Below are 21783 nucleotides of genomic sequence, written 5' to 3'. Positions count from 1 at the left end.
ACATACCTGTTATGTTTGTTATGTTGATGTCTACCTTAGTGTAGGGAGAAAGAAAAATGGTCAGAGTTTTACTTTGTGTTTAGTTTGAAAGCCTCAGCTGAAGCACTGGAAAATGGGTTGTGTAACTGAAAGCCTATCTAATTTTTCCTAATGCAGCAGTTAGCATAGTAGTATCACTGAATAGTTTGGCTTGGAAGGATGAGACTTGGTTTATTTTCTCTGGGCTCTTGGGTGTGTGTTTGTTGTGTGTCGTTTTTGGTTGTTTTTTTTTTTTTTTAAACCCCTAGTAACTTTATGAAACAAGTTGAGGCATTTTATCTCCTTTCTGTATATGGCACAGCTAAAAGGACAGTGAGAGTGCTGTGCTGGAGGGCTTATCCTGTTTGCAGTGTTGGCATGCTTGTACAACAGTGAACTGATTCATAGACATGACTTACTTTTTACAGAGCAGTAAAAAAACCAAAGCAAACTAAGCATTCCAAGCTTGGCAATAACTTTCTCTCTCCACAATACAGGTCAGCAGCACTGGTTCTTAACAGCATCAAAGGCAAGAAGTCTCTGGTGGGGGGAGGAACCCTGTTCATCACTGGGTTTATTTCTGAAGCCAGAACAACCATTGATACAAGCCTTCTACACATCTATTCATTGCCAGTGGATCCTAACTAGGTTTGGTCACTGAAAACTCCGGCATAGGCAAAAATATTTTGCTATCTGCCATGGGAGGACTTTGTCCAGGGAGCAGCGAGTTTTGTTTAATGAAGTAAAGGATTTTCCTGTAGTTTTCTTTGTGTGCTAGTTAAAATCAAAACATCAGCACTATTCTTCTAATGTTTTTTTCTTCTGCAAAAACATTTGAATTCATTGATAAATACATTGTGTCCTTAGTTCTCAACTTGGGAGTTTGTGCCTGTTCTGGTCATACTAGAGGAACTGGTAACAGCAGTCCACAGTGTTCTGCAGAGATCAGTAAAGCCAGTAGTGTCTGTGGTGTGCAGGTGTACTGGAACAGTGACGTGCAATTGTTCTTCAAGCAAAAAGAAATCCAGAACAGCGTAGCTCAAGTCCTCTCAAGTCAGCTGTTTTGATTGACGTGGCTCAGTTCAGTATTGCTGGGATGGTGAAAATCGGTCCTTCCAGGATCCAAGGATTTCTGCAGATTTGCACTAGTTGGCACGTGACACATGAACCTTAAGAAATGTAAACTCTTTTTTTCTGCTTATTTATTCTTCGTTGTTTTGTTCGTTTCAAAATAAAACAAAATCATTCCTTTCTTAAATAAAAGGAAAAAAAGCCACCAAACCCAGCAAGAATGACTGCTACTCAAAACAGAAAATGTGGAGAGCAACTCGCAACACGAGGCCTTATAATTGATGTAATTATTTCTTATGTATAAAGGGTATGGTGAAAAGGAATATACACCCTCATAAAGTCTTGGTGGGGGGGTGGGGGGGGAGGGGAGAAGTTGGAAGTGGCCTTCAGAGGTCAGGTCAGGGTGACAACCTTCAAGCAAAGATGGATGTCACTCTTTGTTGATGCAGCTTGTTGTAGTGTGGAGGTAGCTGACCTTGCTGACTAATATGTAGTTGTCCGAGGACCCTTGTGCATAGCACTGGTTGTAGTATCCTATGGGTGGCTGTCTTGGGATGGGTAATTGTGCAGCTCCTTGTTGCTCTTGGCATAGTTCTTGACATACAGCTGGAGTTTGTATGATCCGTGCAGAAGATGAATGTAAGATAAAGATAGTGTTGCTTGTTCTCCAGCCAGTCAGCTTAGAGTTTTATGCTGTGCTGGAGTTGAGGTGCTCAGCAAAATATGCTTTGGGCATTTGTATTCAGCAGTCACAATGGTACAAGCTTTTAGGTAGACTTTGGAATAACAGATATGCTCAGTGATGGATGGGTTTCACGTTGATTCTTCTTCTTTACTGTTAAGTGTACTCTGTATTCAACCTCATTCCAATGCTTGTGGATACTGAGGGAAATTCTTCTACTGATTCTTCTAAGGTACTGGGGAGTGTGGTTTACTGGGCATGGTGGTGATGGGTTGGTTGGACTGGATGATCTTAGTGGTCTTTTCTGACTTTAATGGTTCTATGATTGTATGTAGCTTCTTAAGCATTAGGTAGCTCTCAGACAACAGTTTACTTCTTTTAACTACAGGGATAAAATGAAGAAAAATCTTTGCAAGCTGTTTCCAAATAGGAAAAAAAAACTTGCTTGCAATTGCAAAACACTTGTTTTCTTACAAAACAAAACAAATCTACGAAGCAGCTCACTGATACACGTGCAGTCATAAAGAGCTACTAATTCATGATTGAATGAAACCACATTTTGCTACTTTTCATTGGAGCACAAAGTGAAGTGCAACTTGAGCATTTGACAGTATGGAGAAGTTGTGCTTCTGGCAAATAAAAAACATCTTCTGATGGCTAGCAGTGAATTTATCACCTCTGTACATGTGTGTACTGCAACCACTGGGTAATTATCCCTTCATTACAAGAACCCTCGTGCCATAGTGTGGGCGCAAGCTCAAGTCTGTACTCTTACCTTATGGTGCTGTGAGGTTATTTTTCCTGTCTATTACAGTTACAGTTTTAAGAATGTTAGTGTCCATTTTGGCGAGCCCTTAAAAATGCAGGTGAAGCGATCTCCTTCCTTAATTAGGACTGTAATATGACAAAGTGGAAATAATGGTGTATGTGGAAGCACAGAAAAGTAAGACTGAAGAGACATCCTTAGAGATTTGTCCTCAGCCAGAAGGCCAGAATGACTTGGAAGGTGTCCAGGATGGACTCCGGTGAGTTGTCATTAGGATTCTGGTGGGGATAACCGAAGAGCTCTTTGTGGGTAACACCACTGGGCTGTGTGTTATCTCATTGGAACAATGTGCAAGGGAACACTTATATTCAGTTAATTTTTTCTTGGTGTAACTGCTGGTGGCCATTGCATGTCTTGGGACTCCGGAAAAAATTGCCTGAAAATTTCACTACTTCCTATAATACCTAGTTACTATTAATGGTGTTTTGTTACCAGGGATTAAACTCCTTGGATGTCTGGCTAGGCTTGTAACAAAAGAGGAGTCACAAGGATATCTCCGTGGCAAAAATAGGAAGTGTAAAACATAAGTTGACTTGGATAGATCTGCGTTGGTTTCTGACCTGTGGTTTGTCTGTCAGACTTACAAGTTGTTTCTGAGTAACTGATAAATTGTTTGATAAGTCAGTACTGAGCAGCTGGGGTTGTTAACTCTAATGAGGATGCCTGGAGTTCAGCCAGAAGCACATGGGCAACATGCAGGAAGAGAGGTGCTGAGTCCCTCCTGGGCAGCCATTGTGGGAGAAGACTGAAGGGTTTGAGTCCCCAAAGTCTTACCAGGTTATTGTTGTTAGTCTGTGTTAAGTTACTGTTCTTTTGTGTGTCCTGTGTATTATATTTCTTTTCTAATGAGCAGTAAGCCTTCCTAAGGGGGAGGAAGGAAGCAGCGGACACCCTCTCTGGGTTGCTTGCTAAAATGTTGGAAGGAGTGGGAGGGGATCCATGCACCAGCAGACAACTGGTGGAATATTGCAATCATAGCTGGCCATTGTATGTTTTAAGAGAATTAATGTTGAAGAAAGGAGGGCAAATGGGGTGAAGTGCTGTATATATTCACGGGAAGAGTTGGCAGGAGCATGCAGGAAGGACCCAAATAAGGTAGTTAAGGTGATGGAAACTACTATTAGAACTCAGGATCTAGACTGGAATGGTTTAGAAGTGTAGCTTTAGTAAAGGTGAAGGAAGAAGCAGAAAGAATCTGTGCTCAGAGGGCACAGTGGTGCACAGTTACCTTTCATTGATTCTAAGTGGGACCCGAATAATCCAGGTCAATGAGAACTATTGGCTAAATATTGGAAATCAATTTCATTTGGGGTGAGACATGTTCTCCCTAAAGCAAAGAATCTGTCTAAATGATACCAGGTGGTGTAGGATAGGAACGAGACCCTGTCAGCCCTTCTCAATAGACTGGATGCCACTGCTAGGAAATACACTGATTTGGGTCTGGATAAGGAAAGGGATATGACTCAGCATCTGTTTTTATGGAGCAGTTGAATCCAAACATCAGGCACAAATCACAGAAAATAGGAGAGGATTCCCAATTGGAGTAAGTTACTGGAAGTTGCCTGGAAGGTATATAGTATCAGAGAGGAAACTGGAAAATAAAATCAGGAGAGAATAGTAATTAGTAATGGCATCAGCACTAAAGATGGGGGAAAAGGACCTCCAAGAGGAGGACCACAATGGAGTACAAGGAGACAACCGCAGAGCCTGTGCTTGGCAGAGGAACAGTGTTTTACCAGCTCACAAAAAGGTCATTGGAAAAGGGGCTGCCCACTAGATTGTCAGACTGAAACGTTTTGGAAGAATATCAGAACAGGCTGCTGTGCTGATATAACAGATGCTACAGGGAGGTTTTGAATGAGTGTTAAGACAGGCGGAGAAAATACTGACTTTAGGTGAAGATTGAAGGAGACCATGGATAGATTTGAAGCTCTCACCAACAGATCCCATGATGACATTAAGTGGGGTAATGAGGATGCACTGATTCCTCCAGTTTGAGTCAACAAAATCTCAGAACACTCAAAGCAAGCAAGGACAGTAATTTTGAAATGTGGAGGTAAAGCAGTAAGGCAGAAGCAGTATCCGATTAAACTAAAAGGTAGGCAGGGGCACAAAGATATGTAATCCAAAAATAATACAGCTGTGCTACCCTGTCAAGAAGCCAAATGGGGAGGGGTACAGGTTAGAAAAGTATCTGAGCGTAATTAATCAGATCACACAGGAAATACATCCGGTAGTAACAAATGCTTGTCCTTTGCCAAAGGCTCCAACAGAGCAGCATAGGTGGTTAATGGTGTTAGATCTATGCTTTCTTCTGAATACCTCTGGATCAGGCAAGTCAGGTGATTTTTTGCCTTTGAATGGGAAAATACAGAGACAAGTCACTTTTAGGTGGAGATCTACTAAATGAGTTACAAGACTATGGAGGTGCAGGTCTTAGCTAAGGGAATGATCTCAGTCTGAACTACCTGGAGAGATAAAGAATGTGGTAATACCTTGGGCGTGGGCTCTAGGAACCCCAGGTCAAACAATCAAGGCAGGCTAAACCGGTAACTGTACCTCTGAAGGACTGGTAAAAAGAAAAATAAAGACCTGAACTGTTTGTGCCTGAAAGGTTGCGTATTGCCCTAGGGGTCATGGCACAGAGATTAGGACCTTGAGTGCATCATGTCGTAGGGCAGTGGCAGCCACTGTACTCCTGATACGGGCAAGTGACTCTGGGACAAAAGTATTTGTGCCACACATGCTTATGGCTTACCTGAAGCTAAAGGAGGCCATTAGTTGTCCCTCAGCAGAACTGGGAGGATGTAGAATTGAGCATAACAAACCTTTTGAACACTGCAGTATTCTTAGCAGTAGGTGAGGATGAAGATGACCTCGAACATGACTGCCTCCAAACTACTGAACTTACTCCAACCAAGGAATATGCAGTAAACTTCTCAGAAACAGTATTGCATTCCAAACTATAACCTTTTCTTGCTTCCTGACTGCAGCTCAGTGTTAAACATTTTGTCAGGCTGTGTCTCTGCTGCCATCTGTCACACGGCAACAACGTGTAGTGGGTTGTTGGTGTCAAGGTTCAGCTTCTACTGTTGTACCACCATCATCATAAAATAAGAGGCACTGCTTAAGGAGCAGCCCTTGTCTAGAGGTTTGAAAACATTTCTAAATGTTTTTGCTTTTAGTGTTTCCTGTTTTTGGAAGGACTGACCTGGAAGTTACTGAGATACTGCAAGAAATTGTAGTTTTCTAAGACAGGCCAGGGAATGTGGGATGACTGTGAACCTCCTGAAAGGTTATCCAAACCTATGCCAGTCTTTAAATGTATTTCAATACCATGTGTACAAGCAAAACAAGACACAAATATATCAGCATACAATCATTCTTTTGTAAGAAGCTTGGTAGTATCCTTCACTGGTAAGTGTCGTGCCAGAGGAAATGACTTTGGTTTTTATTCCTTCTCAGTAATGTGGAAAGTATGCCACAGGAGCAAGCAGGAAGAGGCTGTCTGCTGGAAGACAGGAGGGTGAGGAAACCGTTTGGAGGGGAAGCAAAGAGACAGCACTACCAGCAAACACAATCCTCTTGATAGCATGCCATGTTCAACAGAGCTGAAGGGTTGGCTTTGCTGAGGGATTTGGTGTTTGCCCAACTGTGTGCTCCTATTGGAAAGAGTGATACAGTGTCTGTTGCGGTGGTGGCAGTCAGATCAAAGCAGGAGTGCTTTTCCAGTGGAGTTTTCAGGTGCTTTTCTTTGTACATTTGCCTTCAGCATAGATAGTGGGCAGACAGCTGTGAGACAGTGGATCTATCCAAAATCTAGTGAGACATAAACCCTCTCCTGAGAGCGCTGTGCCAAAACAAGTTCAAAGTCGTTCCTCTTTATCCTCTAGTATCTTAAAAGGCTGCCAATGAGCAGGATCTCAAATCAAAGGGAAAATAATAATCCTGCAAGCAAAGAACTTGGTTGGGGCAGGAGTGATGACTAGCTGAAACCAGATGTAGAAAGATCAGTTTATAAATTTGGCAGTGGCTGTTTCCATTTTGGGTTAGAACAATTTAACAGGCCCCGATGCGTGCACTGGCTGACAGCCCCTGCATATCCGAGTGTGTCCAAATAGGAATTCCTTAAGCAGTTGCTGATACTTACTGGCTTATAGCATAGTGAGACAGCCACAGTGAAGTCCGTGACTTGGCTGCTCTTCTGTAATTCTTGTTGTGTATGTAAACTATCTGAGTGCCTGTCCTGGTATGGATCTTGAACAAAACATAGCCAAAGGCAAGGCAGCCCTGCTGAGGAAGCTGCTTTTTATAATGCAATTGCCCTGTACTGTTAATTGCCTGAGACGAGCAATAATATGTCAGCAGTTGTGATGTGAATTAACCTTATTTCACAGACTAAAATGTTTGTAGATCATTTCATTCTGCTTCGTTCATACAATTACTTCATGTATTTCTTCAAGGGAACAGTTGTAACTTCTTTAAACCAATCTATTATGGTGTACAACTTCAATCAAGATAAGAATATTCATTGGAGGTACTGTGCTTTGAATTTTGCAAAGTGCTTTGTGAGATGCAGGTTTGCAGAGCTGTAAGCATCATTCGCTGGTGGTGAGAGTGTTGTGTACTTCTGCTTCCTCTTTGGTTACTCACAGAGCATTGCTTCCTGGAAAGTACTGCAAGAGGTCACTCATAGCCCTTCTGCCTACGTGTCTTCTTTACAGCTGTTTATGAGGGTGGGTAGTGGTAGGACAAGGGGGAATGGTTCTAAACTGAGACAGGGGAGGTTTAGATTAGATATTAGGAGGAAGTTTGGAGTACTGGTACAGGTTGCCCAAGGAGGTTGTTGATGCCCCATCCCTGGAGGCATTCAAGGCCAGGCTGGATGTGGCTCTGGGCAGTCTGGTCTTATGGCTGGTGACCCTGCGCATAGCAGGGGGTTGAGACAAGATGAGCACTGTGGTCCTTTTTAACCCAGGCATTCCATGATTCTGTGATACGTGTATGGTGATGATTTTTATTTTTATGTTCATTATGGGCAGAAACAAAAGGTTTATCAGGGGGTGTTTGTTATTTCTGTTGTTTTTTTTCTCCATGCCACTTTAATTAAATGACGAGATGAAAAATGACGCTGCGTGAGTAGTGAGTACTGACTTGTCATTTTCTCTGTATGCACCGTTTGTTTCATACGAGCACAAATAATGTGCTCTTGCGCTATCTGAAAGAAGAAATGACTGAAACCCCTTTCTGCAGTCAGAAGAATGATGGAAGTTAGAATCCTTTTTGCATAATCCCTTCACTTCTTTTGCTTGTGGATACAGCTGTGCTAACACAATGCAATGTTTGAGTTGAGAGGTCTGCAAAATCCTGGCACCAGCGATAGCTTTTAGACTGAGGCTCTTATTTGATAGATTTTTCAAAGCAATACTGTGCTCAACATATCTGTGTGTCCTTGGAAGAAGGCTTTCAGTTAGCTTCTCAAAGGAAATACTTTCAAAAGGAAAAGGTTGATTTTGCCAAGAGCCAGATAAGGTCAGAGTAATTAGACAAACCAGAGCTTTGTGGGTCGTAAATGAATGCAGCCCTCTCCGCGGGGAAGCACAAATGCACTAAGAGAACAGGAAAGCAAAATGCGTGAGGATGCCTACATTTGTTGGCCAGCTGAGGTTCTGCAGATCTGTCTTACCGCATTCTCGGGCATAGGACTGTGATTTAGAAATATTCTTCCACATATAGGTGGAAGAGTCACATGTGTGTACATGTGAATCTTTTAACTCAGAAAATGGCTTCACTGAAATTGCGCCTGTCTTAATTCCTAACTTTTTTTAATACTATATATTTATTAATTGCTATTATAATTTGAGTGCTATTCACTGTAGGCTGTCAAGTGCTTGTGTAATAGGCCATACCTAGCTTCCTGTTTCTAGTCTTCCTGTTGTGAGATAGTAGGTGGACTGATATTTCAGTCTCTACCCTGCTACTGGAAGTGGAAAAAGGGATTACACTGACAGCTATGAGTGAGTGTTATTCTTCTGGCACTATCTGACCGTTGATATTTTAAATCTTGATATCTTGATTTCATCTTGTTGATGAAAAGTTACTTTTTAGGACCATAACGGGACACTGAGGTGAAATTTAAGAAAGAGTGTTCCCTTGCATTCTTTTTGTTGTGAGTAAAATGACTTGGCCAACTCTTCCAGGCTGTTGTAAGCTCATGCACACAAATGTACAAAGTGCCCATGATGGACTGAGGAATCTGCTTTGATACCCCTGTGTTCTCTGATCCACCCACTTCTGATATGTATGTAAAGCAGATATAAGCATGCACGTAACGGGAGAAAGTTCTTCCAGTATTCATGTAGGATGTTTGCTGACATGCTTCTTAAGACAGGTAGGCTAGGAGAAAGCAAAGTCAGTGGGTGCTCTTTCAATTTGGGTCTGGCACAGGAAGAGGATGACAGTGATGGCATTCCAGAGCCTTTCCTGTCAGTGCATGCAAATAGGGATTCTCCTCCCCTGTGGGATCTAGTTGGGTTGCCCCAGAGGTCAAATGTGCAGTTAGGAAACTAAGTTGGGGGAGCATTTGGGAATGGCACTGAGGGATGTGATTAGTGGGCATGGTGATGACGGGTTGATGGTGGGACTAGATGGTCTTAGTGGTCTTTTCCAGCCCTAATGACTTTATGGCAGGTGGGGACTTGGAGTTCCCCAGATACCTTTTCTTTCTGGCTCCAGGGAGCAATATAGACCTCATCTTTGCTGTGACTTCAGCTAAAGAAAATCGGATATGTTGTCTTGGAAAAGCAAGTTTGAGAGAATTAAACCGTGAGCAATGTCTGGGCAGCAGAGTAGCTGAAAGAAGGAAAGGATCCTGAGTGGCAATTGGAGCTAGAGAGGTTAAGTGCAACCATGGATAAAATACCAAATAAAACTGCATGTGAGGGAGCAAAGTAGGAGCTGTTTAGACAAGTCAGAAGGCTCAATTACTTTCAGGCACCCAAATGGTGCTCTGGCATTCCCATGTAAGTGAAAAGCAGGAGAAGGAGGACACGAAAGATGAAAGGGCTTATACAGGCTTGTGTGGGCATCAGCATTCCCAGAGAAATGTTGTTTATAGTGTTGTATTTCCGAGGAATTAGCCAAGCAGGCAAGTCATTCCTTTCCCCTGCCTTGTCTCCTTGTTGGGACATGTGAGCTTCATCCTGAATTAGCTGCAGGAAGGCAGTGCTCTGTGGTAGGGAGCCAGCAGGCCTTGGGGCCACCTGCTGCCCTTGGGAGTGAGGAGCAGCAGAGATCGCTCAGCGAGTGCAGCACGGACAGCTTAAACAAACGCAGAAAATGCTGCTGTCCCAACAGCTAGCCTAAAGGTCACGTAGATCATACTGTGATGTGGCTCCTGCGGCCTGATGACATTTTCAGATGGGTTTCTGAGTGCTCATCAATGCAGTGGCTAAGCAAATCTATTTAGATTCTGCCTCCACTTTTAAACCATAGGAAAACTTGTGTCTCAGGCACATGGTGCTCTTCACCCAGCTTTCTCATCACACCAAGGGGATGTCTCCTCATACTGTCTAAGCCCAATGAAGACAACTTCAGGGCAGTGCTGTGTCAGGATGCTCTGGATCCACAGAGGTGTGAGAAGCAGAACGTTGTGTAGAGAAGCCTCCTGGCAAGAAGTGTGCTTCTCTGCAGCTGTTTTTGGATGCACCTTCTGGGCTGGGAGAAGGCTATGGGGACGGTTTCTTTGGTGGTTGTAGAAGACCTGAAACTGTTGAGAGAATGGCTGTGGTTTTCTGATTAGTTGGGAGAGTTAATATGACACTGTGTTATTCTCTGCGCTTCCTCTTTTGTTTTCTTGCTGCAGTGGCAGAGAGCTCTCTCTTATGCCCTCGTGTGGATTTTACCCAGTCTAACTTCTGATTTGTGAAGGTATTCTCTGACAAAATTGCTGTCATGGAGTTCAGGGCTCCTTCTGCCTATGAAGGAGACACATGTCAACTTATGTGACTGTAGAGTCAGTTTCTGAAATGGATGAATTCACCAACTCTATAAAGAGCTGAGATGAGAAAGGCCTTGAGCTTGGCTGGGGCTCACAGCTATGGTCATACAGATGGTAATAACATTGCATAAGTAACATCAGTGGAAAAGCACAGAGGCTCAAAACCTCTCATAAACAAAATCAGCTTTCTTGTTTGAGGCCTTCTCTCTTCTGACCTAGAGATCGTTCTATGGCACTTTTCAAATAGTTTCTTGCAAATGGGGCTTTACTAATGATTGAGAATAGATTTGCAAATACAGCTACATGATCTTGCTCATAATGGATGAGCCGATGGGTAAGGCCAAGCTCTTCTCTATGGTGTGTAGCAATAGGACAAGGAGTAATGTCTAATATTTGAACATGGGAAATTCCATTCAAATTTGCAGTGGAACTTCTTTACAGTGAGGTTGACGGAGCACTGGAACAGGCTGTCCAGAGAGGTGGTGGAGTTTTCTTCTATGGAGAAAATCAGGAGTCATCTGGATGCCTACCTGTGTGACCTATTGTAGTGTATTTTCTTTAGCAGGGGGGTGGACTTGATCTCTTGGAGTTGCTTCTAACCTCTGTGATAGTATAGCTTGTTTGAAATCTCTACCTGTTATCCTCTTCCCTGTGAAGTTGATTTTGGTGCTGTCGTTGAGAGAATAACTTCAGCTTGGAAAGCAAGCGAGGGTAAGAGCAGGATATTGAACAGCAATTATAAGCTCACTGTTGAAAATAGTAGAAAGATTTCATAGACATGAAACTTGTCTCCTGTATTATGGAGAAGCTCGTTTATGCATTACTGGGTGTGAATTAGTTGTGACTTGAGAGAAACTCTCCAAATTGATTGGAGGTCATCCAGACATTTCTGAATGCATGTATATGGACTGGTTACATATCACATTATTCTTCAGGATATTAAACCGTACATTCAGTTTACCTGATGTTTACCTTCTTTTAGGAGGATGTTTTTCACCCATAGAGTGGTGACGCACTGGAACAGGTTGCCCAAGGGGGCTGTGGATGCCCCATCCCTGCAGGCATTCAAGGCCAGGCTGGATGTGGCTCTGGGCAGCCTGGTCTGCTGGTTGGTGACCCTGCACGTAGCATTGTGGTCCTTTTCATAATGGGAAAACAGCTTATTCCTAACTGCACCTTCTGTTTTGGGCAGAAATCTCAGATTTAATTGCATTTTAATAACCTCAGGCAGGGTTTTGGGGGATGCTCTTCTAATTCACCATGAAGTCTTTTCTCTCCATTAGGTGATATTTTCTTCCTTTCCAGCCCTGCTAATACTTCAGTACTTGAGAGTGGGTCGTATTCACATCTATTATCTTGTTCTGTTTGTGCTTCAGGCTGAGGTCGGGCAAACAAACAAAGCAATCGTTATGTTTTAGCATTCTTCTTTAATGAGCACATTGCAGTCTATTCAGAACTACAGGATCAGCTGTGAAGAGAGGAAAGAAACGTGAAGCTTCAAATAGCTTTGTCTTTTTTGAAGCAATTCATGGAACTATAAGAGATGAAAAGGATATATAAGGGCCCTGGCACTGTTGCTGACAGAAAGGGTTTTGGCAGAAGATTTGCTGTGATCCTTTCTGTGGTGTAAGAAGGAATTTCCTTCAGACTGGACTAACCGTTAAAAATGTCTCTGCTTCTAGGAGTTCAAGGCATTCACTGGAGTCTTCCCAGGGACGATGTCGTCTTTGACGATGAAAGCTCATTGCCGGGACAAAAGAGGAAGTTTCTTTAAGGTAAATAGGATATTGAATTTATTCCAGTAGGAGGGGGTGCATTTGGTTGGAAGCAATAAGGTTGCTTATTTTCTAGGTTGCAGTAAAATGTCTTAATCTCTTCGATGAATAAAATGAAGACAGACATCACTTTTCCTGACAGAACTTACCTTAGTTTGCATTGTTCTTCACTGTCTGAGACTTTTAACAGACCAATATAAAATGTAAAGTACATGGCTTTATGTGAAACTAGTGCTGCAGATTGTGCAGTACAGTCAGTGATACGTAGTGAACCTCTTCTGTAAAACAGGAAGCATTTCACTGAGGAGCTCTTGTTACAGGTATTGTTTGCGGTTAGAGTACCACCCAGTGTGGTGTTTTCCCATATGCTCAACTGAACATTTGGTGTAGAATAGCTTGATGTGTAGTTTCATTTCCAGTATTGGAATAAAAATCAATTTCATTTCACAGCCTATTTGACTGTAAGAAAAATTGGTGAGGTTCCTTGTGTATAGTGTGAACGTGGACAACTGCAATCTTTGCATTCTCAGTGTGTTTTTTTTAGTTGTTGCTGGTTTGTTTTTTAAAGCTGAAGTGCATCTTGTTTGCACTGAACAAGGAACTGGCAAGTGGCTCACCACTGTACTCTCAAAAATCCAATACCATATTGTTGTCTTCAGATGTCTACATACTTAAAGGGAATCTGATCCTTTAAGAGACGCAGCCTGGTTTTCCTATGTGACACAGGCACTGTGAGTTAGTTCTGTTCTGGCCTTGATGTTGTATCAATAGAGAGAAAACAGAAATAAGTGCATATTGTTTCAGTGTTCTGGAAACTGTTTTGAGGTGTCGTGGCTTACAGCGTGCCTACTACAACATATTCCAGTGAGAAAGTTTCAGGGAAGAGTCCTTCTGTCTCCCCCCCCAGTTCCTTTTCATTGTGGAATAGAGCTAAAGCCTGGGAATGTATGAAGTGATCCTGGAAGGAAAGAATGCAGTATGCACACTCCTTTCCCAGTGCCCCTGGGAAACACCAGAGGGCATGGGCATGTCCTCTCTGAATTTGAGGTGGTGCTCAGGAAAGTAGAATCCTCCACTGAAGCAGAATCTGTCCTTGACATGCTCCCTGGAGCTCTTCAGAAGTGTGTTTTTTTCCCCTGGATGTTAATATCTTATTTTTAACCTTGTTATTGCTGGAAAATGGGACCTTGAACACTCCGTGAGAAACTATTTTATGTATGTATAATATGGGAGGTCTGGTGGCAATGCAGGAGTTAGTTGCAGAGAAAGGTAAGATTTCCTTCCAGAGAAAAAGACTAAGTTGATCTCCTGTGGAGTTAACAAAAGTTTCACCTGCGCTGTGTGGATACAGCTGAACACCATGTACTCCTAGAGAGCAGGTCAGGGAGGATGCCATCCAAACTGTGCAGTGTGAAGCATGCTGGCAGTGTCCTGCTGTTAGCTAGTCAAACGTGCATGTTTTTCTGACACAAGGAAGAGAGTCTTGGTTCACCCAGATTGGCTTGGGATCAGGGTTAAACGCAACACATTTGAACTTGTGTGTTCTGCACTAGAATTCTCCTGCTTGCATAATGGTAGGGTCACACTGGCTGCCATACTGTCTAAAGTTTCACTGCTTTTGGCTCTATCATAAAGCTACAGGTGCTCCTGCACGCTGAATTCACTTGTCACAGTTGATCTCTGTATAGAATGTGTGTTGCCTGCTTGTAGCTTCCATGGAAAGGTGCTGATGTGTGCTGCTGTCTCAGCCTACATTAAGGCATACTGCATTCCTTTTAGTGTTTCAACAAATGTGATGAAAAGCTTTGAGTAGTGAGAAGCTGTTGCCATATTGCTGTGTGTTCTGAATTCCCATTGCCTGTTGCTCCCAGTGCCCCATGCTCTCCTCGCTGGGTGTGTTTCCCCCCTCTTACAGGTGTTGCTGTTTCCATTCCCTGTGTTCCTCAGAGACAGAAGTGCCTTTCTCTTGCTGCTTGAACCAAACTAATGGTTGGGGCCAGTTCTAGCAAGTAGAGCAAAATCAACAGTATGCTACTAGAACAGGGGAACCATGGTTGTGGCAGCCAGTAATCTCAGTGCAAAGAGCTGTAATCACCACCACTGCTATGTTAGTGCCTTCATTGTCCTGTTGTGGTGACACATATGCAACAAAATGTTTGTTTTGTTTGATCCACGTTTTCCTTATCTCAAGTCAACCTTACCAGGCCAATCTTTAGGAAACTAATGAGAAAAACTGCAACAAGAGTGTGTTTTCCTCTTTTGCTCACTCAGTTCTGTGCAGTCAGCAAGAAACAGGAGTCATCTGGGGACAGGAGCTGCTTCTCAGTTTTGCTGAGTGATTTTTCAGTGAGCAGTTGTACTTCCAAATCATCGCAAGAAATGGTCTCAGCTAGGAAGAATGTTTCTAGGTTGTCACTTAAGCATGCGCTGAAGGAAGAATGATGTCAGTGGGGACCGTAAGCAAATCTCCAAATAATTTTCTGTGGTGCATTGATACCTCCTTGTGTAAATAACTCTGGGTTAGAAAATCAGTGTTGGAATAGCTATCTTGTGTACCTCCTGTTCACCATGCGTGTAGTTACCCAAAATGTTGGGAAAGCAATATACCAGATCAATGAGAAGATGCCAGGCTGCTGAAACAGCATGAATTGAGAGGCTAAGGCTGGATTAATTTTTGCTGAAGACAGCCTGGTAAGGCAATGGCCTGAACAATAATGACAGTAAAAGCTGCCTCAGAGTTGCCTTTTCAGAGGTCTCATCATCTCTGGGAAATTGTACTATGTGTTCGCTGTTCTAAACCCATGATGTGAAGCTGGGAAGGCAGGCAGGCAGCATTATACCCAGGGTACACCTCTGACTGTGTGTGTACAGTCATATTGCCTTATCCTCCTTTTCCTTTCTTGTGCATGTAAAATGATGAGAATGTGTACATTTGCTGCAGTCAGGTGAGTGAGGGAAGAAAACACTTGGCACATCAGATTTTTCAAGGCCAGGCTGGATGGGGCTGTGAGCAACCTGGCCTAGTGGGAGGCAGCCCTGCCTACAGCAGTGGGCTTGGAACTAGATGATCTTAAGGGTCCATTCTAACCCCAGCTATTTTGTGACTGCATTTACTTTGTGTATCTGTGTTCAGAAGACCTGGTCACTGGCAACAACTAGTGGAGAAACTCCCAGCTTTCCTTTTCTGTTTGGTTCTGAAATAATTCCACTTGCTGTAGTTTGCAACCATCTCTTATTTTTCTCATGATCATCCCCTCAGCTGTTAGTACACCAGGAAAGCACTATTCCCATCTTACAGAGCGACAGATTGTGTGTTTATAGTGTAAATTCTCCCAAGTCTTTATACCTAGTACTCACAACTGATGAAGGTTGAAACAAAAAGTTGTAAAAGGGAAGTGGGGATGGAGTTAAGCTGGTCAATTCTGGGCCTGAAAAGCTTGCTAATGGCCACAGAGATGTTCTGTTCCTTGTTTTACCACAGACTGTGTCTCTGACAAGCATTATTTTTACTGACTTCCTTCTTATCAAAACGTTATCCAGTTGTCAAACTGAACTGAACTGGCATCTGAAGTTTTACAGCATTGAAGCTTTTCTCTCCCCCAGACCAAGTATCAGTTGAAACTTTGTTGGTATGGATAAATAAGGTGGTGAATAGTGTTAGTGGTTTGAAAATTAATACTTCCCTGTGCAAAATAACTAAAATTGCAGCCACATAGCAGAGTGTGGAGATGTATATAGAGGTATGGGGGAGTCCAGAAATAGCATCCCCCTTTTGGCTCATTGCTGGCACTTCGCCACCTCATTACACAGGGTGAGTGTGGAGGGCTGCTACACTCAGCTTAGCAAAACAGGAAGTAAAAGATGACATGCCAAGAGGATACAGGCCTCCAGGAAAAATGAAGAATGAGAGGCTGGCAGGAAGGAGGTAAGTGCTAGGGCTCGTTTGTCCTGATATTGTGTTGCCTTCAGCTCATGCTCTCTTCCCAGATTAGAAACACTGATCTTACCTTTTGCTCCTTAGCTATTGTAGGGTGTGGAGCTTGGAAACATTCTGCAGTGGCTGCCTTGGCTCCTTTAATGTGCTCTAAGAAAGACTGTGGCTTCATTAATGCTATTTACAAGCTTTTTTACACTTCAATAAAGACAAGAGGTGGTTTCCTCTTCATGCGGGGAGAGTCTTCAGGAGTTGAATGAGTAAAACAGCTTTGTAGCTATGCTGGGCTCTATTCTGTTTCTCCTTCTTGTCATCCTGTGCTTTCTGAGATGCACAACAGTAATGTGTATCACCCTTAGACTGTTGCGCTTCAAGAGTGCATTGCTTCTAATGAATATATTGCAGTTCAGAGCATGCTCTGATTTTTGCTGTTTACGAGACATCCTGGGGGATGAAAAATTGAGATGTATGAGATGCTGAAAGAAGACTGAAAAGCTATGGTGAGTTATGTTTGTGGTCAGTATATGGAAATTACATTGTTGCTGCTGCCAATTTCTAAAAGCTGGGATCAGTCTTGCTGAATGAAGAATCAGCTGACAATAAGCATTGCTTGATGCTTGATGAAAGGAAACATTGTGGTTTTAAGATGCTTGCATGTCATTATTTCATTCATGGATTTTAGGAACGTAAACAGTTAGTGCATGGGTATTTGTGGCAATCTAATGTTTAGGATAGGTTTGGTTAGGGAATATCTTACTGTGATACTATGTGAACTCATACTGTCTGAGTCATTGTTTGGGTTTACAGTGATGGTACTATTTCTTTTCAACTTACAGAGCAGTGCCTTGTCAGTAATAAAAAAGGAAAAAAATAGACGTGAGAGTAGCTAGTTAGCATATTATTTAAGTTCTGCTTGATTTTAGTTCTGCTTAATTGTTTGTGTACCACCTGGACTGATAGTGTGCTTTAAGATGCATTTCCTTTTATAAAAAGCTTCATCCTTCTGCAGCATAGCAAGGGAGTATTTCAGAGTTCTGAAGAAATCTGTTGCAGGCAGATATTTAAGGCTCGGATCTCATCCACATGGGTCACTCCAATGCCTCCTATTTATTTCCATAGGATGTGCAAAAGATACAAAGAGCACAATAACATTATTGGATAGAGCAGATTCCCAGCTACAAAACACTACTTTTGAACATAGTCACCACCATTAGCTGTGCATTTTCACCTCCGTCAGTGTTCAGCAAGCATCAAGGAATGTCAGTGGTGCCATTTTTTCTGCATGGAGGAATTCAGCTCAACCCTTGGCTTCATCCACACTTCCACGTCGATGCCATTCTGTCAGTTCATCCAGATGCCTCTTGAAAAATGCCAGGGACAGAGACTCCACCACCTCCCTGAGCAGCCATTCCAGCACCTGACCACACTCTGAGAGAAAAAGTTTTTTCTTATGTCTAATCTAAACCTCCTCTGATACAACTTGCGGTCATTTCCTCGGATCCTGTTTGTTGCCTGGGAGAAGAGGCCAAACCCCTCCTCATCACAGCCTCCCTTCAGGAAGTTGTAGATGCAGTGAGGTCTCCCCCTGAGCCTTCTCTTCTCCAGGCTAAACAATCCCAGCTCCCTGAGACACTCCTCATAAGACTTGTGCTCCAGACCCCTCACCAGTTTCACTGCCCTTCTCTGGGCACATTCCGGGGCCTCAATGTCTTTCTTGTAGTGAGGAGTCCAAAACTGAACACAGTACTTGAGATGGGGCCTCAGCAGTGTTGAGTACAGGGGGATGATTACCTCCCTGCTCCTGCTGGCCGCACTATTTCTTATACAGGCCAGGATGCTGTTGGCCCTCTTGGCCACCTGGGCACACTGTCAGCTCATGTTCAGCCAAGCATCAACTAACACTCCCAGGTCCCTTTCCTCTTCACAGTCATCCAGCCACTCAGCCCCAAGCCTATATCACTGCATGTGGCCAAAGTGCAGGACCCGGCACTTGGCCTTATTGAACCTCATCCCATTCACACCAGCCAGTGATCCAGCTTCTCTAGATCCCTCTGAAGGGCCTCCCTATCCTCAGGCAGATCAACACCACCTCCCAACTTGGTGTCATCTGCAAACTTTCTGAGGGTACATCAATCCCCCCATCTAGGTCATCAGTAAAGATATTAAACAAGATGTGTCCCAGTACCGACCCCTGGGGGACACCACTTGTAACAGGTTGCCAGCTGGACTTAACTCCACTAACCACCACCCTCTAGCCAGTTCCTTACCCAAAGGAGGTGTACCTGTCCAGGCCGTGGGCAGCCAGTTTCCCCAGGAGAATACTGTGAGAGACCGTGTCAAAGGTTTTGCTGAAGTCTAGGTAGTCTACATCAACAGCCTTTCCCTTGTCTGCCAGTCTGGTCACCCAGTTGTAGAAGATGAGGTTGGTCAAGAATGTGACCTGCCCTTCATGAACCCATGCTGGCTGGGCCTGATCCCCTGGACACCACGCATGTGCTGTGTGATCTCACCCAAAATGATTTGCTCTGTAACTTTCCCTGGTACCAATGTCAGGTTGACAGGCCTGTAGTTCCCCGGATGGTTGGATGGGCTTTGGGCAGCCTGAGCTGGTGGGGGTCAGCCAGCCCAGGGCAGAGTTTGGGGCTGGGGGGGGCTTTGAGTCCTTTTCCAAGCTGGAACTTAGTGAACTTTAAGGTCCCTTCCAGAATGATTACTGCGACAAGAGACTGCAGCAGGATGCTCTTGGAAGATTTAGACCTTGTAGAGCTGGTTCTTCTACTATTAATCACAGCTTAGAAGATAAGCATTTTTCTTCTGTCTTTTGAGACTTCTAATCTGCTTCTGCATGTTGAATTAAGTTACAGTTGAGCTGAATTTGTGGATGAAGCAGAATGCTGTGGTAAAGCCCAACCTGTCAGCATGGTGCAGGTTCCTCTGTCTGCTGCTCCTTGTGGGCAGGAGGGCACATCTCACGTCTTGCTGCAGTCACTCAGGCTGCTTGAAGAGCAGCAGCTGGAAGACTAGTAGGTGAAGTTGTACACTAAAGAAGGGCATGAATTTCTGAGGTTTTGCTTAATAATGAGAAGTCTTTGAAAATGCTGCTATGCAGAGCTGCCTCATGTGGCTGAGATGCCTGGATGTTTTAGATGATGAGACAGGCTGTTTTAGCTGGGTTGGAAAGCTGGATTTGCTCCATCAGCCAGAATATTTATGTATGTTACAGTGTGCTGCCTATCAGGCAGACCTGATGCAGTTGCTGCAAAGAATGTCCAAGACAGCAAGCCTTGTGTACTTCATAGTTGATTTCTGCTGTGTTCCCACCAAAACACCTCCCAGGCATATGGCCAGCTAGTGCTACAGTTCTCAATATGCAGCCTAAATGCTAATTTTACCTACTTTAAAATGAGTTTCGTGTTCTAGGTTTGTGTTCCATCTGCACTGAAGTGTTATGATGTAGTTCTCTGTTTGAGTTCAGTCCAATGCCTAATGTGGAAAGCAGCTCCCATTTGCTTATGGCTTTGTTACTTTTCACCTGCCAAAATACTGTAATGGTAACTTAGAGTTTCTTCTGAAATAACTAATGGTTGGAACTCTTCTGAATCTTTTCTGTTTATCCGAGAAATCAAATTGCTTTCAGTTGCTGCTACAATTGATCAGATGACTTACTATTTAGGCTGTTGTGTAATCTGATTGTGGAGGCTACAATTCAAAAATGCTTTAAAGAAAAAGAAAACAAACAACAAGACTGACCAGCCTGGAAAATTTTATACAGGAAAAAAAAAAGCAACAACACAGGAATGATACTTCCTTCAAGAATGATTGTTTCCAACCCTTTTTCCTTTGCTAGGGGAAGTTCAAATAGGATGTGATTAAACAACAAAAAAAAGAAGTTTGTAATCTGTGGTGACTAAGCTTACCCAGGCTTCTTTTCCACGCCTCTTCCACTTGCTTGACGTCATACTGTTTTTGTCCCTTTCTAGCTCATTGACACAATTGCCTCAGAAATCGGAGAACTGAAACAGGAGATGGTTCAGACAGATGTCACAGTGGAAGATGAGCCTGCAGATTTGCGAAGGTGATTAAAATGCTTATTCTCATAGTTTCTGATGGTGTGCTGTGACAGGAATGTTTTCGTTGTGCTGTTCTCTTGGGTGCCTTATAACCTTCTGCTTTCCTTCTTGGCACGTTCCATCCTGGAAACAAAGCGTGGAGATTACCTTGCTTTTCGTTAAAGGAATTTGCCTTTGTGCAGAAGAAATGCCCAGAGATTGTTCTGGGTTTTCCTTAATATCTTTAATAAATCAGCTGAGCTTCACTTCTGCTTTCTTGAGGCAAGCGTGCCATGCAGATGAATGGTCAAAGGAGGAAGCTACTGGTGTTGTTCCCATTTCTTATGGCAACGAGCTTTACTTTCACACTGTACAGATTAACAGTGGCTGTTGCTCCAGATGGATTTTTGAAGATTCAACTCACAATGCTGCAATTTATTTATGTTCTCTGGTTAGTAAGTAAAATAGATTGCTATAAGCTGACACTTCAGTGGGATGTGGATTTTTAGCTCATTTATTTTCATCTTTCATGTTTGTTTGTTTGTTTTTAATAAGTTAAATCAGTGCATTTTTGTAAGCTTTAAAATAACGGGAGATGCATCTTGTAACACAGTGGTGGACTTTGCTTCACAAAATGGGTAAAGGTTAGATGTTTAGAATTACATCCATGGGTTTTTAAACTTTTTTCCTATTGTTTCTATAAATACTCTTGAAACGTGCTAAAACCTTACTGCATTATGTTGAAATTATTCATGTTACCTAAAACATTGAGCAGCATCTTTGTTTCCTGAGTGGTGAAGAACAGACAGCTGAGTTAATTGAAGTCCTTCCACGTGGCTTTGGTTGCACATTATTCAAGTTGTAAAGCTTTTGACAGCATGGTTCTTTCACAGAGGCAGAAAGGGTACTTTCTTCATTTCATTGAATTCAGCTAATTAATTTCAGTGATGATTAGCTAATTTTCAGTTTTAGAGCTGCGTGCATCCTTGAATGCACCATATACGTGAAAGACTAAGATTCATTATCAACTACATTCTTCTATTTTGCTAGTAATTTTTAACAGGTTTTTTTTTAATGAAAGTTTTGAGTGCAAAATGTGCTTTGATTAAAAATGCTAGTAAAGCTAACCTCAGAAATTGAAGCTTTCCATGAAGGCTTAATTGAACTAAGTTTCCCACTGAAACAGAAGTCAAACAGGAAACAAACTTTAAAGAAATACCATTTTCTGTTAGCTGTTTAAGGTAACGTAAAATACGAGGTCTGGGTAAATCAACTGAGATCATTCTTTAGATTGCTACATAAATCTGAGCTGTGGGCTTCTGCAGAAGGAAAAAAGTAGGTGTGAATTATATAACAACTGATAACTTCTGGTTGTGTATTGCTATGGAGCAAATTGCAGTCATTTCATGCAAGGCTTTCCGGAGTGCTT

The 21783-nt window shown here is 42.8% G+C and overlaps 1 protein-coding gene across 1 annotated transcript in view; it reads left to right on the top strand.

Moving 5' to 3' along the window:
• RIN2 (Ras and Rab interactor 2) overlaps positions 1–21783 on the top strand; it is a 59916-nt gene that overhangs the window by 10952 nt on the left and 27181 nt on the right. The window contains exons 3-4 of the mRNA XM_072332971.1: positions 12279–12371; positions 20286–20380. Coding sequence (XP_072189072.1) covers positions 12315–12371; positions 20286–20380 — 152 coding nt within the window. The 5' untranslated portion in view covers positions 12279–12314. The remainder of the gene's footprint in view (positions 1–12278; positions 12372–20285; positions 20381–21783) is intronic.

This window comes from Excalfactoria chinensis, chromosome 3, assembly GCF_039878825.1.
Source record: "Excalfactoria chinensis isolate bCotChi1 chromosome 3, bCotChi1.hap2, whole genome shotgun sequence".
Lineage (NCBI taxonomy): Eukaryota > Metazoa > Chordata > Aves > Galliformes > Phasianidae > Excalfactoria > Excalfactoria chinensis.
Note: the sequence above shows the minus strand (reverse complement) of the source record. Positions and strands in the feature narration are given on the sequence as shown.